At 37.9% G+C, this 13,811-nt stretch overlaps 1 protein-coding gene across 1 annotated transcript in view; it reads left to right on the top strand.

Annotated features, from left to right (window-relative positions):
* KCNQ5 (potassium voltage-gated channel subfamily Q member 5) overlaps positions 1–13,811 on the top strand; it is a 558,133-nt gene that overhangs the window by 491,476 nt on the left and 52,846 nt on the right. Inside the window, exon 9 of the mRNA XM_004580459.2 lies at positions 11,202–11,422. Coding sequence (XP_004580516.2) covers positions 11,202–11,422 — 221 coding nt within the window. The remainder of the gene's footprint in view (positions 1–11,201; positions 11,423–13,811) is intronic.

Below are 13,811 nucleotides of genomic sequence, written 5' to 3'. Positions count from 1 at the left end.
CACACTTCTTTGCCTGCAGCCTCATTAACCTCTCAGTATCAGCTCATTTACTGAACAACAATTATTCATCCAAAATGACAGAGCAGTCACTAGTAAAGTTCATAGGAATGTACATGTCCTAATTCCTCTCCTTCCAGGGATACTTCATTCCTTCAAACAACAGTAGTTCTTAATTGTTGTTGTTGGACCTCACGAGTCAATGAGAATGTGGTGGACATTGTGTACTTTTTCCCAAGAATAATACTGAATGCACAAAAAGTCAAAATTCATAATTTTAATGAATCCGAGGACTCCCTGAAGCTCAGTTTGGAACCTCTGCTTTAGAAAGCAAACTTTCTTTAATCAAGTTTGTAATTTTGTAGGAATAATTTACCATGTCTTAGAGGGATATTTTTACATGTATAATTAGCTGGCTTATTGAGTGCACAGCGATACAGTGAGAAATAGGCCAAAAGTTTTTACGTTCAAATGAAATCTTAAATTTTTATGGGAATGTAAATTATGAAAAAAAACTCCATGGATTTCATATTTTTGCACCACAATAAATTTTTCTAATTCCATTTTCCATAATTTTTCAAAGTGCCTTCATATTTCCTTAAATAGCATTTAATATCAATAATAATATCTAATAGTATTTAAAGTTTATTAATTTCTGAAGGGAAAAAATCATCCATTCCTATACAGTCAATAAATCAACTGAACATTATTGTTCAGTGGGCAAGGTAATGTTGCAGGCACTAGGGTTGTGACAGTCTGGGGGGGCAGAATGTTAGAACCTCAGAAAGTATATATTCAGAGTATACTGACAGTGTAAATAAACAAATGTAGAATTATTAGATGTCAATAAGAACCAAAGTGGTAAAGTAAAATAGGGAAGGAATTTATCGAGCATCAGGGTTATAATTTTAAATCTTATTACCAATCACATTACTATCAGTGGCATTATTATCATCAAAAACATCAGTCCTTGATAGAATTATGATTCCTACAATATTGTAACAAAATGTGAAAAACCTGACGGTGGGTGGCAGTTTGGGGGAGAATCCCAGCCTATACAAAATTGTACCACACAACTCAAAATTCAAAATAAAAATATATTTTAAAAAATTCTCAGTCCCGTACTGCTTCCCCACAGTTTTGAAGATATAGTGGGGCTGGAGAGGGACAGTGTTGTCCCATAGCAAATTAAACCTCTGTCTACAACACAAGCATCCCATTTGGCTGCTGGTTTGGGTCCTAGATATTCTGCTTTTTATCCAACTCCCTGCCAGTGCTCCCACAAGGCATCAGAGGATAGCTGAAGTCCTTGGTACCCCTGCATCCACATGTTCTCCCCCTCAAGTAAAAAAAAAAAAAAAGAAAGAAAGAAAGAAAAAAGGATAGATGGTTTGACTCCACAAACTCATCCCAAGCAGAAGGAAGAAGAAAGATCTAAGAAACAACTGTGCATGGAAAAGAATCCCAGGGGAAAGGGCATGCCTTACCCAGTCAAACCTGCCTGGGATGCATCTCTGTGATTTTTTTTAACTGTATTTTCTGGTCTGGTTAACTCCTACTCTGAGAATGCGTCAAAAGTTCCTGGAAATGGAATTTTAAAGCAAGCAGTTTTCATCAACTTCTTGAAGTACCATCATAAACATTAAAGTTCTTATTGATTGCTATTTTAATGTTTTGTTTTAATAGCAAAGATTTATAGAGGGAAATACTTTATTTTCTTCTTAAAGAGAATCGATGCAAAGGGTGAAATGCAGATAAATGTTATTTTAGGGAAGGAATCAGGTATATTGCAAACCTACAGGGAATTATCTGTCTCTGAGTATAGCATACGATACCTTAAGAATTCAAAATTTAAAGACTATCTGATCCAATGCCTTTAATTTCTTCATAAGAAGAGCAAGACCCACAAGAAAATAAGGTGTCTTCCCACAGACACAGAACTCCTTTGCTGAGTGTAAGGGTTCTACACCATGTCATCTAAACCTAAACCTGCAAAAACGTGTGATTAAAAATGTCATCCATCAGTAGACCAGAAGTACTGTGATTGATATTCTGCGTACCTTATGAATTCACACTTTATATAACACTCCCCAAAACAACTCTGCCCACTGAAGTATAAGACCACAGTCTCAAGTTATTGAACCTAAATTTAGAAACCCAGAAGTCTGCAGAAATCACACAGATGACACCTAAATTGTAACTGGTAATATTCTGAGAGCCCTTGTTCATGCTGGTAGCATCAGAATCACTTTCATAATCATACATAAGTTTTCCTGATCATGAATCTGGGATATATAGAGGCAGCATTTAGCTTTGCCAAATAAATTTTGTTCTACCTTAAGGTACTACAAAGAACATATGATAGAAAGTTGATTGCATTTGATTATAAATAATATTGCCTTTGTAGATCCTGCATGAAAAGGGTTACTTAAGGTATGTGCTTTGCCAATCTCCAATTTGGCCATTATCAAGTCCTATAAATGTATTCATTGGTTTATCATCATTTCTCTTCTGTCTGCACACACCTGAAGGAAAGAACAAGGGGAAGCATCAAGCAGGTTTGTGATTTCTCTTTTGCTACACATTTGTTTATAAATCTGATGCCTAACAGATGTTTAAATGTGTCTCATGTGAGTAAGATCGATCAACAAATACAAGATGATTAAAAGTGACCTTTCACAAGATTGCCTGAAAAGGTTGCTCCTTTTATTGATTTAACCATCCCTTTCTTGGGAGCAGATGCATCTTTCGCTAACTCACTCTCTACTTTTTACAATCTGCAGGACACAAAACATTCTGGGCACAAAAATAATTATGATCATTCTTTGCTGCCATTTTTCCAGAAAGATATCTTACCACAGTATTCTAAACAGTAATCTAGAAAGTGAAAGAAAATGTTTCCCTGAATTTTATGTGCCCCAACAATAGTCTAGGATACACTTCCTTTCATTAGAGTCCCTTTTTATAGGTAATGCTACAGTTGTGTGTGTGTGTGTGTGTGTGTAATACTGTGTAGAGAAGGTAAACACTATCTGTCTGGGATGGTTCCACCCCCTCTGTAAGTTAGGGAGAAAATATCCTTCCCCAAACTACTCCTAATTGGTCAGCATCACACTCTTTTGTAGCTTTCTGTACGTGCTTTGTCAGCTCAATCGTGGGCAGCTAGATAAACCCAGAGAGAATAGAAGGCAGAAGAAAAATTTTAACTCAGTTAGTGAGTTGTCAGGTTGGTTTCTGGATTTTCAAAAAAAGTTTGGTAGGAGAAGGCCCAGTGCAACGTTGCACTGATGGTGTAGGAAATGGCAGAAGCAGAACTAGTACGAGAATAACAGATGCCAGGAAAGAAGGGAGGAAGGAGGGAAGGAAGGAAGGAAGGAAGGAAGGAAGGAAGGAAGGAAGGAAGGAAGGAAGGAAGGAAGGAGACACCAGTGGCTTTTTCTTTCCTATCCTTGATCCTTGTTTCAGTAGAGGAAGCTGAAGTATCCACCTGGATTCTTCCTGTAGCTTAGTGCTATTATAATCATGACATTCATTCAAATATGTTTCATGGTAACTTAGCCGCTAAAGTCCCTGCCTTGCACGTGCCCAGGGTTCCCGTACAGGCGCCAGTTCTAATCCCAGCAGCCCCATTTCCCATCGAGCTCCCTGCTTGTGCCCTGGAAAAGCAGTTGAGGATGAACCTAAGCCTTGGTCCTCTGCACCCACGTGAGAGACCTGGAGGAGGCTCCTGGCTTCAGATCAGTGCAGCTCCGGCCATTGTGGCCACTTGGGGAGTGAATCGATGGACAGAAGATCTTCCTCTCTGTCTCTCCTCCTCTCTGTATATCTGACTTTCCAATGAAAATAAGTAGATCTTTTTTTAAAAAAGAACATGTTTTTATAGTGCTGAAATTAATTTGTAAAGTTCACTTTGACTGATGAGGCTCTAAGTTACCCATTTCTGCATTACATTAACAGTTTAAAAAATTCCTACCAAAACAGGAATGGATCAACCTTTGATGAGAGCTATGGAATATATAACATCAAGCACTTCTTCTGGGAAGATAAGCTTACATGGGGTAGCATTAAAGACCCTCTCTTATTTGGTAGTTTAGAGTCAGAGCATAGGGCATCAGATATCCTAGGTGATATCACCAAATGATTTTGATTGCCTAAAAATTTACTTTTCTCCACGTTAGACAGATTCCTGGCCAGAGATTCTCACTATTGAACTCAGTACAGTTTTTGTGTACACACCAGAAAAGGTAGACTGACCTGTTCTAATCGTATGGTCCTTTTGTCAGATTTCATGCAGAACTCATCATTCTTCTGTTGTGATAACTTCACTTGAAAAAAGCTACAGAAAATATATCAGCACTTCAAAGCTGTGTCTTAGTCTCTGGTAATATTTTAAAAGATTTTCTTGTCTCAGGAGCTATCCATTTACAACTTATCTCAAGGATAATTTGTTTCTAGATGTGAAGAGCAGAGACCATCCTGGGCATGAAATTCAGATCTATTTGAGAGTAGATTACCTTTCTTGGTGTCACCTTCCCAAATGGAGCTATTGACATTTAAAAAAGAAGTTTGTAATCCATGAATATAGAGCTGCTTGAATAAGCATGATCTCTGTAGCAATCCTAATTGAAAAGTCACTTCAAAAGAAAGCAATGAGACTGTATTTTCTTTATGTTATTGTGTCACAAGACAAAAACAGAGTAAAACTGTCACTCTTGGAACTCCTATCTCAAGTTCAAAAAATAAACCTCCCGGGAAGCTGACACAATTCCAGAAGACCACCAATCCAGTTCTTGAAATTTCATCATGTTCACTTTTGTATAAAACATTTACATCTATTCTATATGTTGTGATAGAAGTTGTCAAGATAACTCACTCATAGGTTTGAATAGACAGAATCGCTGAACTGAATTAATAACCTAGAGAATCACACATAGAAAGTTCTTGCTTCTCTGTGGTCTTTGCACATTTAAGAAAAATTACCTGAAACAAGAACTGTTGCTTCACCCCAATTTTTTATTTCTTGCCTCACGCTTCATACAATTAAGGATCCTGTCCCTCACAATTACCTATCACATCTCCCTATGTAAATCTACGGCAGAAGATGTGTTCATGAAGAGAGCAATAAAATGTCCCTGGCCTCAAGTAGTTTATATGAAAAGCTAAGAAACTAATACAAAAGGGAAAAGAAAACTTCAAAAAAGAGGCAATGTAAGACATTGCAATAATCTGAAGGAAATAAACTAAAATTCCCATTCAAAAATTTTTCTTGACACATTAAAAATGTACATTGTGAAGTCCTCCTCATCTTATTGTGCTCCACAGGCAAAGGAATTTATAATACTACATAATGAATGCAGCAAAACCATTGTAATAGCAATGACAACTGTACCATATTCTAATAACGTCTTTGCCCTTACCCAAGCCAAATATGCACGAAGCAAAATCCTTTTACAACAAGAGTTCTTAGAGAAGTTCAGCTCTGGGTCTCGAATATGGTTAATTAATGCTTGACCCCATTTCGAATAAACGAACAACAATACCCAATCGCAGTCATTTACTGCCTCTGGGGCCACAGGCAAACTAAACACACCTGAGCCCAAGTAGGAGCCAAAGTTTCAGCTATCTAGCTGAACAGAAAATTCTGAGTCCTTCCTCGTGTTCCTCCTATGTGTCAAAAACTGCAGGTACTTCAAGTGTAGATGAGTCCAATAGAGCAGCCAACATCCTTCTGGAATGCCTGGAGCTCTCCCTGAGAGAGGGGACTGGGCTGTACACAAAGACGCTTTTCTCTACTGAGGTCAACCATTTAATAACTATGTTCCTGCTTTGGAATGTTCTTGTTGAAAGAGATTCTGTCTTTCTTACTGAAGTTAGGCTATGTTTACAGAAAATTCACCCATTATGTCTTGGACTAAGGAAAAATATATTGTTTGTGACAGATTGAGAAGTATTCCTAAAAAAAAACAAATTGTCAGCCTCAGAAATAACTTTTTAATATAATTCCATTAAGCAGTGGTAGAAAAAAAATATTCCTTAGGCTTTCTGTATAGAGTCAGATACAAATTACCATTAGTCTCACTGGACCTGCTCTGTTCTTCCCCTGCTTATACCATAAATATAATTTTTTTACATCACTTAGTTGCTCATTTCTTTTCTTCTGTCTTCCCAATAAAACTGCCCTTATCTCACAATGTGGGGGTACATGTGTTTATTTTATCAAACATTTGACTAAATCATGTTTCCAATTCATATTTAAAGTTGAACATTTTTTCCTCTGATTTGCTATAAATTATCATTTTCGGGGATTGAAATTTACCTGTGAACCTATTCGTCCAGATTAGTTCAATATTCTCGCTTTGGGGTCATTTGTTATCCTCCTTTCTTCCTCCTTGACCAGATCATCAAATAGTTTCTCAGTGAGATACAAGAAAGTTTTTACCTCCTTCTAAGTTTCTGTGGTTACGAGAGCAAATCATATCATCTAAGGTCTGGGGATTATCCATAAATCTCATTGCCACTGCTTACCCTAAATTCTTAATCAGCAGGTATGTGAGTCACATACCTGCTTCGTTGCTAAGCAGCACTAGTAGAATGCTCTCACACATTTTTAGATAGTAAGCCATCTAACATTAATTTAACAGGTACTTAGGACACTGTATAAAGACTCATGTTTTACAAGTTCAGTCGTAGGTGATATCTCATCATGATGTTAAAATTGGGTGCTTTGTCTGGACCATGCCTACACATAAGTTTCACTGGATTTTGTGGCAGTGTGTGACTCAAGGTAGAGAAAATTAGAGCACGAATGGAAGAGACTCTGCGCTTCTGTTCTTCCATCATTTTCCTGTTCTTTCTTCTGTGCACAATGAATGATTGAATGTGTTGTTCAACTTAGTGAGACTGGAATTTATCTCTTTCGCAAAATTCTAAACTTGCATTCTTGTTGGCAAAATGTTAATGTATTTCATAAACAGTCTTTTCAAAATGGTGTCTCCTTTGTTCACCTTTATTGACAGAGGACTTAAATACCTCATGAACTTAAGTAACAGAAATGATTTAAGAATTCTGTTTACATGCTAGCAACATAGAGATCATCTTCTGTTTTTTATTATTTGAACATGTATTCTGACGATGGATTGCCTGTATTAATCATAGCTACATGTTTTAAACAAAGCAAAAACTTATTTCTTGAACTTCAAAGCAATTATTATTTACTTAGTTGATGTAATATTCATTCTTGAAAGGTTTGAAAAATTTTATTCCTCATTCACAACATGTTTTGTTGATATTTATTACAGAAGTTGATGTAATCTAAAATATTTATAGCCCATTTTCAAGTGAAACAGATGCTAACACGTAGATTGCAATCATTGGTAATGTCTATTTCAAACTTAATTACTTCAATCTAGTCATTAAGACACTGGATATATTTCAAGCAGCACAGTTAATACTCACTACTTAAGTAGTCCATGTACTTAGGTATGAAAAACAATAAAGCCAAATGGCTTTTTTTTTTAAAGAGAGAACAGAATCCCTAAGCACTTTCCTAGTGGTGAAATGCTTAGTAATGTGCTGCTCTATTTCCCTCACTCCTAGTAAGTTCTGTAGTAATAAGCAGAAGCTCTTCAGAATGTACACCTCAAGGAAGCAGAGGTACCCAGCATCCCGGCTATTGACATGAGACTTGAGAATGCCAACTAACCTCAGGTGCATGACCAGGTTACACCGCCACCCCACCTGAGCCCTGTTCAGAGACTCACTCTTCCTAGGGACTTCTTGAATGAGGTTTTCAACCTGCTTGTCATTTACCTTTATTGCTTGTTGCCTGCTTTGATAACTATCCACCACCAGGACAAACAGGCCAGGGCCTGTGGAGCATTGGCAGTCGGCCTCCTGGTGCCTCCTTGTGGTTGGACAACTGCTAAGCTGCTGCACGCACTGGATTGTTTGGTTGCCATACTGAGATGAGAATTTGCAGAGTGCTTGTCCTACGAAGGGCTAAAATCCTAATTAAATATAACAATAGCTGCAGCCTTCTAAATCCTAGAGGATTACTGTGGGGTTATGTGCCTCACAGTTGCCTGGCATGGAGCATTCAGTAGTAGACTGCATGCTGGGCTATCTGAATACTTTGTGCAAGTGCTTCTAGAGAAGGAAGAATTCCCCTCCCAGAGGTTGAGCATGGTCCTCTGCTGAGAACATGAGCCTGCAGGTTAAAAAGGATGTTTCCACCAGTGGCCACAGCCACCTTATCTGCTTTTTTTGAAGAGGCACCTCATTGTTTGATCTCCTGGGCATAATTCTTGACATTCTTCATGAAAATCATTTTACATAAATCTTTCTCAAAAAATCCTGTGTGTAGATATGATCAAAAAAGCATGGAAATAATGAAAACTTTACCAATGAAAAGTCTGTATCTTTAATCAATGTGTTTTCAGTAACAGCCGCGGAATCTGATACTCATTCAATCAAATGGATTTCCAAAGGCAAAAGGAAGTAGAAAAATTTCAACAGCAACAACCACAACAAAAAAAATCTTTTTATAAAAGATGCAAAAACAGATCTTTGGTTTGGAAAAAACTTGTTTGCCTAGTGTTAAGAAGTTCTGGAATAAGATCATATTCCTAACTTTTATAGAATTTAAAGTGAAAACATAACATTGTTTTGGATCTTGTGCAGAGTCTCTTTTTAAATGACTCTTGGTCATTTTCAAAATATTAGATGTTAGCAAATAGTCACATACTCTAGAACAAAGGAGAAATGGTATCTAGAATTTATTTATATCAAGTTTTAAGTGCTTTAAATAATATTGAGACTCAGAGAATATTATTCCTGGTTTCCATTAAATCAGAGGTATTGTCCAATATTTCATACGGCACTTTTTAAAATCTTATTACAGAAGCCATTTTTAAACATTTTGCTACTGTTAATAAACCACGGTAAATTTGATGCTGATAGTTTAATTTTTGATATTTTTTACTGAAATCTATGAAAGGAACAATGAAGTTTATATTAAATGGGTTTATGATGTTTTTATCAGTTTCCCATTTATTTAGTTGGCATTAGAAAGACTTATTTTAGAAATTTGTGAAAATAATGTGATAATGAATAAACCCAACCATCTATGCTAATTAGCATCTGTTATTTCTAGGAAAGATAATAGATAAGATAAGGTTTAGTGAGGATGCTTGCAATGATGGCTGTGTCAACTTGAGTCATTCATTAAACTGAATAAAGGTACAGAAGTAAGTATATATTTACTGAACTAGATCATCATAAATCCAAATTATGAAATAGATGTATCAAATCCAAAGTGAAATTTGAAACTTCTACAGTTTAAAAAAAAAAGCCTAAGAAAGTGGCTATTTTAGGCACTATCTCTTTGGTTTTTTTGTAATTGAAGGCTTTTGATGACATTGGGGAACCTATGCTGTTTTATGATGTTTTTATTATGCTTGTTTAAAATAACCTATCATTTAATCATGTATTTGTCAAGTGTAAATAAATCTGTCAACTGATGGAACTGTTGTAAAGAAATCTTGCATCCCCTGACCTCATCACCAAACGGCCCCACCTGACCTTTGCATGTGCCTTCAGCTAGTCATGCCGTATGAAGCTGTGACTGCATTCCACAAAGGGAGCTGTCAGTTGCATGGCCAACTCATTGATTGTTACCAGCACTCTGACCACCATAGTTCATGTTTATTTTTGTTTTCATGTAAACACAAAGCGTGGTGCCTTTTTAGAATATCATTTGTTAAGCAATTAGGCATGGAAAAATAAATGTTACTGTCTCTTGTTAGCTACAAAACACATATGCACTAAACACATTTGCTGTTGGCATGCTGCAGTTGGGGACAGTGGACACTGCGGTAAGTGGAAAAGGCGAAGCCTCCACTTCATCTCAGATAATCCTTATCCATTAGTACACTGACTTCACCCCCACAAAGGCTTCAGCATGACCCAGAGTAACCGCTGCAAGGGACTCCACCTGGACTCATTGCCCCCTTGTTTCTTCAGGCCCAGCGGAGTCCTGACCTTTCACATTGCTTCTAATGAACAGCATGGTACTTTATAAATGAGAGAAGGCTAAGAGTGGCTACAAAGTTTTTGAAGATTTGTTTGATTCCCACAAAAGTTTCTTAGCTGTGTGGCTATCTTTGTCCCCGTGTTGGAGATGAGGCTCACGAAAGCCATGTCTGTTTTATTCCAGTCTTCTCTTTCCCAGCTTGTCAACACCACATCCTCTAATTGGCAAAGTGTAAAGACACACTTTGGATTTTGTGGTGGTTGCTCATGCTTTCTTTATCAGCCCGCAACTACTTAATCCTAGCCAACATCAAAGAGCCGAAAGTCTAAACAAATATAGTTTGCCAGTAGCTGCCACAGCAAATCAAAAGCCTGTTTAGTATCAGGAAGTTGTAGAGTGAACATTAACATTTCATTCTGTTAACCACTCACCACATTCATTATATGTTGGAGCCATTCTACCTTGTATGATTTTTGTCTCGCAAAAGTGAATGTAAGCATAAAAGAAATGTAGTGTTGTGTGTTGTATGTTTAATATATATGCAGTGCTAGCAACTGCTATGAGGTTGCATGAATTTGTTGATATCATAATCTTGCCTGAAATACAAAATGCATGTTGAATGTAGATATATCTGTAACTGTCATCCCTATTTTCCTATAGAAATGTTTAAAAATTACAAAGAGATACACTCCCAAGTCAAAAACAAAAAAGTACCTTGAAAAAAGAATCTGGCCCTTGAACCTTTTTACCCTAATTATGTAAAGATTGCCAAAAATATAATAAAAAATGGAAAAAGTTAAAAAAAAAAAGAATCTGGAAAGTTGAGGTTAAAGTTAAAAATCATTCATTAGTTTTCAATGTGAATTTCAAACCAGTTCTTTGTATTGCCTATTTAATTGTGTATAAACTGCTGCACTTGGTCTCAGTATTTTCTGTGATAAAAACCAAGGAGGGTGTGTCTACACGTAGAATGAAACTTATCTCAAATGAATGCAAACACAGAAATTAAAGCTCGAATTTTCATCAAGGTCAAATTACACTGCTATGCTCCTATTTGCTGAAAACATTTTGTCTTTTGAAATATGTGACCATACAGAATTTCATCAACTTATTTATCCTAGTGGAATGCAAGAAATTGCTTGAAATGGATTAATCATGCCTCTGTTCTCCACAGTCAGAAGCTAAGTTTTAAGGAGCGAGTGCGCATGGCTAGCCCAAGGGGCCAGAGTATTAAAAGCAGACAAGCTTCAGTAGGTGACAGGAGGTCCCCAAGCACTGACATCACAGCAGAGGGCAGCCCCACCAAGGTGCAGAAGAGCTGGAGCTTCAATGACCGCACCCGTTTCCGGCCCTCACTGCGCATCAAGAGTTCTCAGCCAAAGCCAGTGATAGACGGTAAGCCCTGTTTTTCTGTAACCGTTTTAAATGTAGTAGGCTGTAGTGAGACTGTGAAGGAATTAATTATCTATGTCACTGCTTGAAGACTGACGGGAGCTATGCCAGAGAAAGGATTGTTTTCTTGGGAATCTATCCATTGCCTTGAGAAGAGGCACAGAACATGCTTCTGGAAGCAATGTTAGCCATTAAATCTACATTTCAGGGAAGACAAACAAAGGTAACAAATTTCTCGCTCACAACCACAGCATATTTATTTCTCAGATGAGGTCTGTGTCAAAATCAATATGGCTACTGATGTGTATTATCATACAAGCGCAGCCAGGTTCTCTGTGACTGCCTCAGACACCATCCTCAGGCTGAGAACAGCTTCATGGTTAGTGATGAATTGCTCTTTCCTTTTCCCAATGCTCAATCCACCTCGAAATCACACCACTGCTTGTCTTTCCTAGAGAGTCCTGCTGAAATTTCCTTTGAAGTCTCCCCATGATAAGTGAAATTCAAGTTCTTCTCCCAAGAGGATTTAACCTATTTTATGTATAAGATTATATAGCAGAAGTGTACTTGCCAACACACTTTATTGAATGCCACATAATTTTCATGTTTATAAAAGAAAACATTTTATTTTTCATTTAAGATTAGCTTGGCATTCCTTTTAGTATGCCCCCTGGGATCTATTATTACCGGGCAAGGAACCAAAATCAAATAGCCTCTTCCATTAAGGCATGAAAACTGCAAAGGCTATCAAGTCCTTCTGTTCTCCTTCTCTAGAATAACCCATCTGTTCCCAGGCCCTGAAAGCCCAAGGGATAAAATGAACAACCCAAGGTCATAGGCACAGTGATTTCAGACTGCAGTAAAGACCCCAGAGCCTCAGCACCAAGTCCCCACCAGCTTACTCAGAGATCCTTAGAGATAGTTCTTCCACTCTCAAGAGCAATGCAAGGTCCCCTTTCACAGTTTATTCTCCGTAGTCGTGTGGGTTCATACTATCCAAGTAGGCCTGGAGTTGCTGACTCAGTGTGGTCCCTCCTGGCAATGCATGCAGCTCTCATCTCGGCTGTAGAGCAGGCTCTTCATGTTTCCCCTCAGCAATCACTCTGCTAAGGCAGGAGATGTCTGTACCCCAGCTCTACATGCTCCACCAACAAGCTACTTGCAGTGTCCTGAACCACTGGTGGCACTGATTTAAGGTGTCCTCTGGTTTCTATACTCTCCTCCATAAGAATTCAACTGAGCGAGGTTAAGTACCAAGTCTAGATTAACTATTGGCAGAGTTTTATTTTGCGCTTAAAATAGTCTCACTAAATGTACTTGTAAATGTGTATGTCTCTTCTAGAGGACAAAATTGAACAAAGTCTTTACATATACCTAAGCCTAGACACATTTCACCCACCAATTCCATTCCTGAATTATCATTAATGTCATAAAATAGTATGAGACCATAGAAATAACACTATAAGTAAGTTTAAAATTACTGATATGAGAAGATGATCACAAAAAAAATCAATCCACGTGTTCTTGGGAAAAGTTGGGAAGGATTTTCACAAGGTATATGCAGTTTCTTCCACATGGTAAGACCACAATTACATTTTGCTTCTTCATTTTCCTCATCTGTGTGAATATTTTCTACTATTTCTGCAATGAACTATATAGATAGCTTTTGTGGTAAAGCAGAAGGGGATGTTCCTTCCTGTCATGTGCTACCCTCTTTCCTCTCACTACTCCAGGGGCCTCTGAACTAAGTGGAGGACACCATGCCTCTCAGACTGATTTCCTCTGAGAAATTACTGAAAGGAGCACTTCATCTTAACCATGGGAAGCAGCCTTCATTGCAGACAGACCTAGATGGTCTCATAAGGTTTAACAGCTTCTCCTACAATCAGAGTTTGTAATAGTTGCATGTCATTGCCATAACAAAACACCACAGGCTGGAATGCTTAAATAACAAATTTCTTTCCTTACAATCTGGAGGCCAAAAGTCCAAGATCAAGGTGTCAGCAGGGTTGTATCCTTTTGAACATTCTCTTCTTGGCCTGTAGGCTGCCATCTTCCTGTGTTTCCGCAGAGGCTTTCTTCCATCCCAACCTGTGTCCAGATTTCTACTTCTTTAAATAAAAAAAAAAAAAAAGATGGATTTTTTTGAAAGGCCAAGTTACAGAAAGAGAGAGAAAGAAAGATGATCTTTCAAATGTTGGTGCACTCTCTAAATGGCTGCAATGGCCCAGGCTAGGCCAAGCCAAAGCCAGGAGTATTTCGCACTGCCTTCCTAGGAGCATCATCAGGGGGCTGGGTCACAGGTAGAGTACCCTCACTTGAGTCAGTGCTCACATAGAATGTAGGTGTGACCTAACTCCAGTGCACTATGTGAGCTCCTGGTTTCCTCTGA

The sequence above is a fragment of the Ochotona princeps genome, chromosome 1 (assembly GCF_030435755.1).
Source record: "Ochotona princeps isolate mOchPri1 chromosome 1, mOchPri1.hap1, whole genome shotgun sequence".
Taxonomy (NCBI): Eukaryota; Metazoa; Chordata; class Mammalia; order Lagomorpha; family Ochotonidae; genus Ochotona; species Ochotona princeps.
This window is presented reverse-complemented; position numbering and strand designations above follow the sequence as displayed.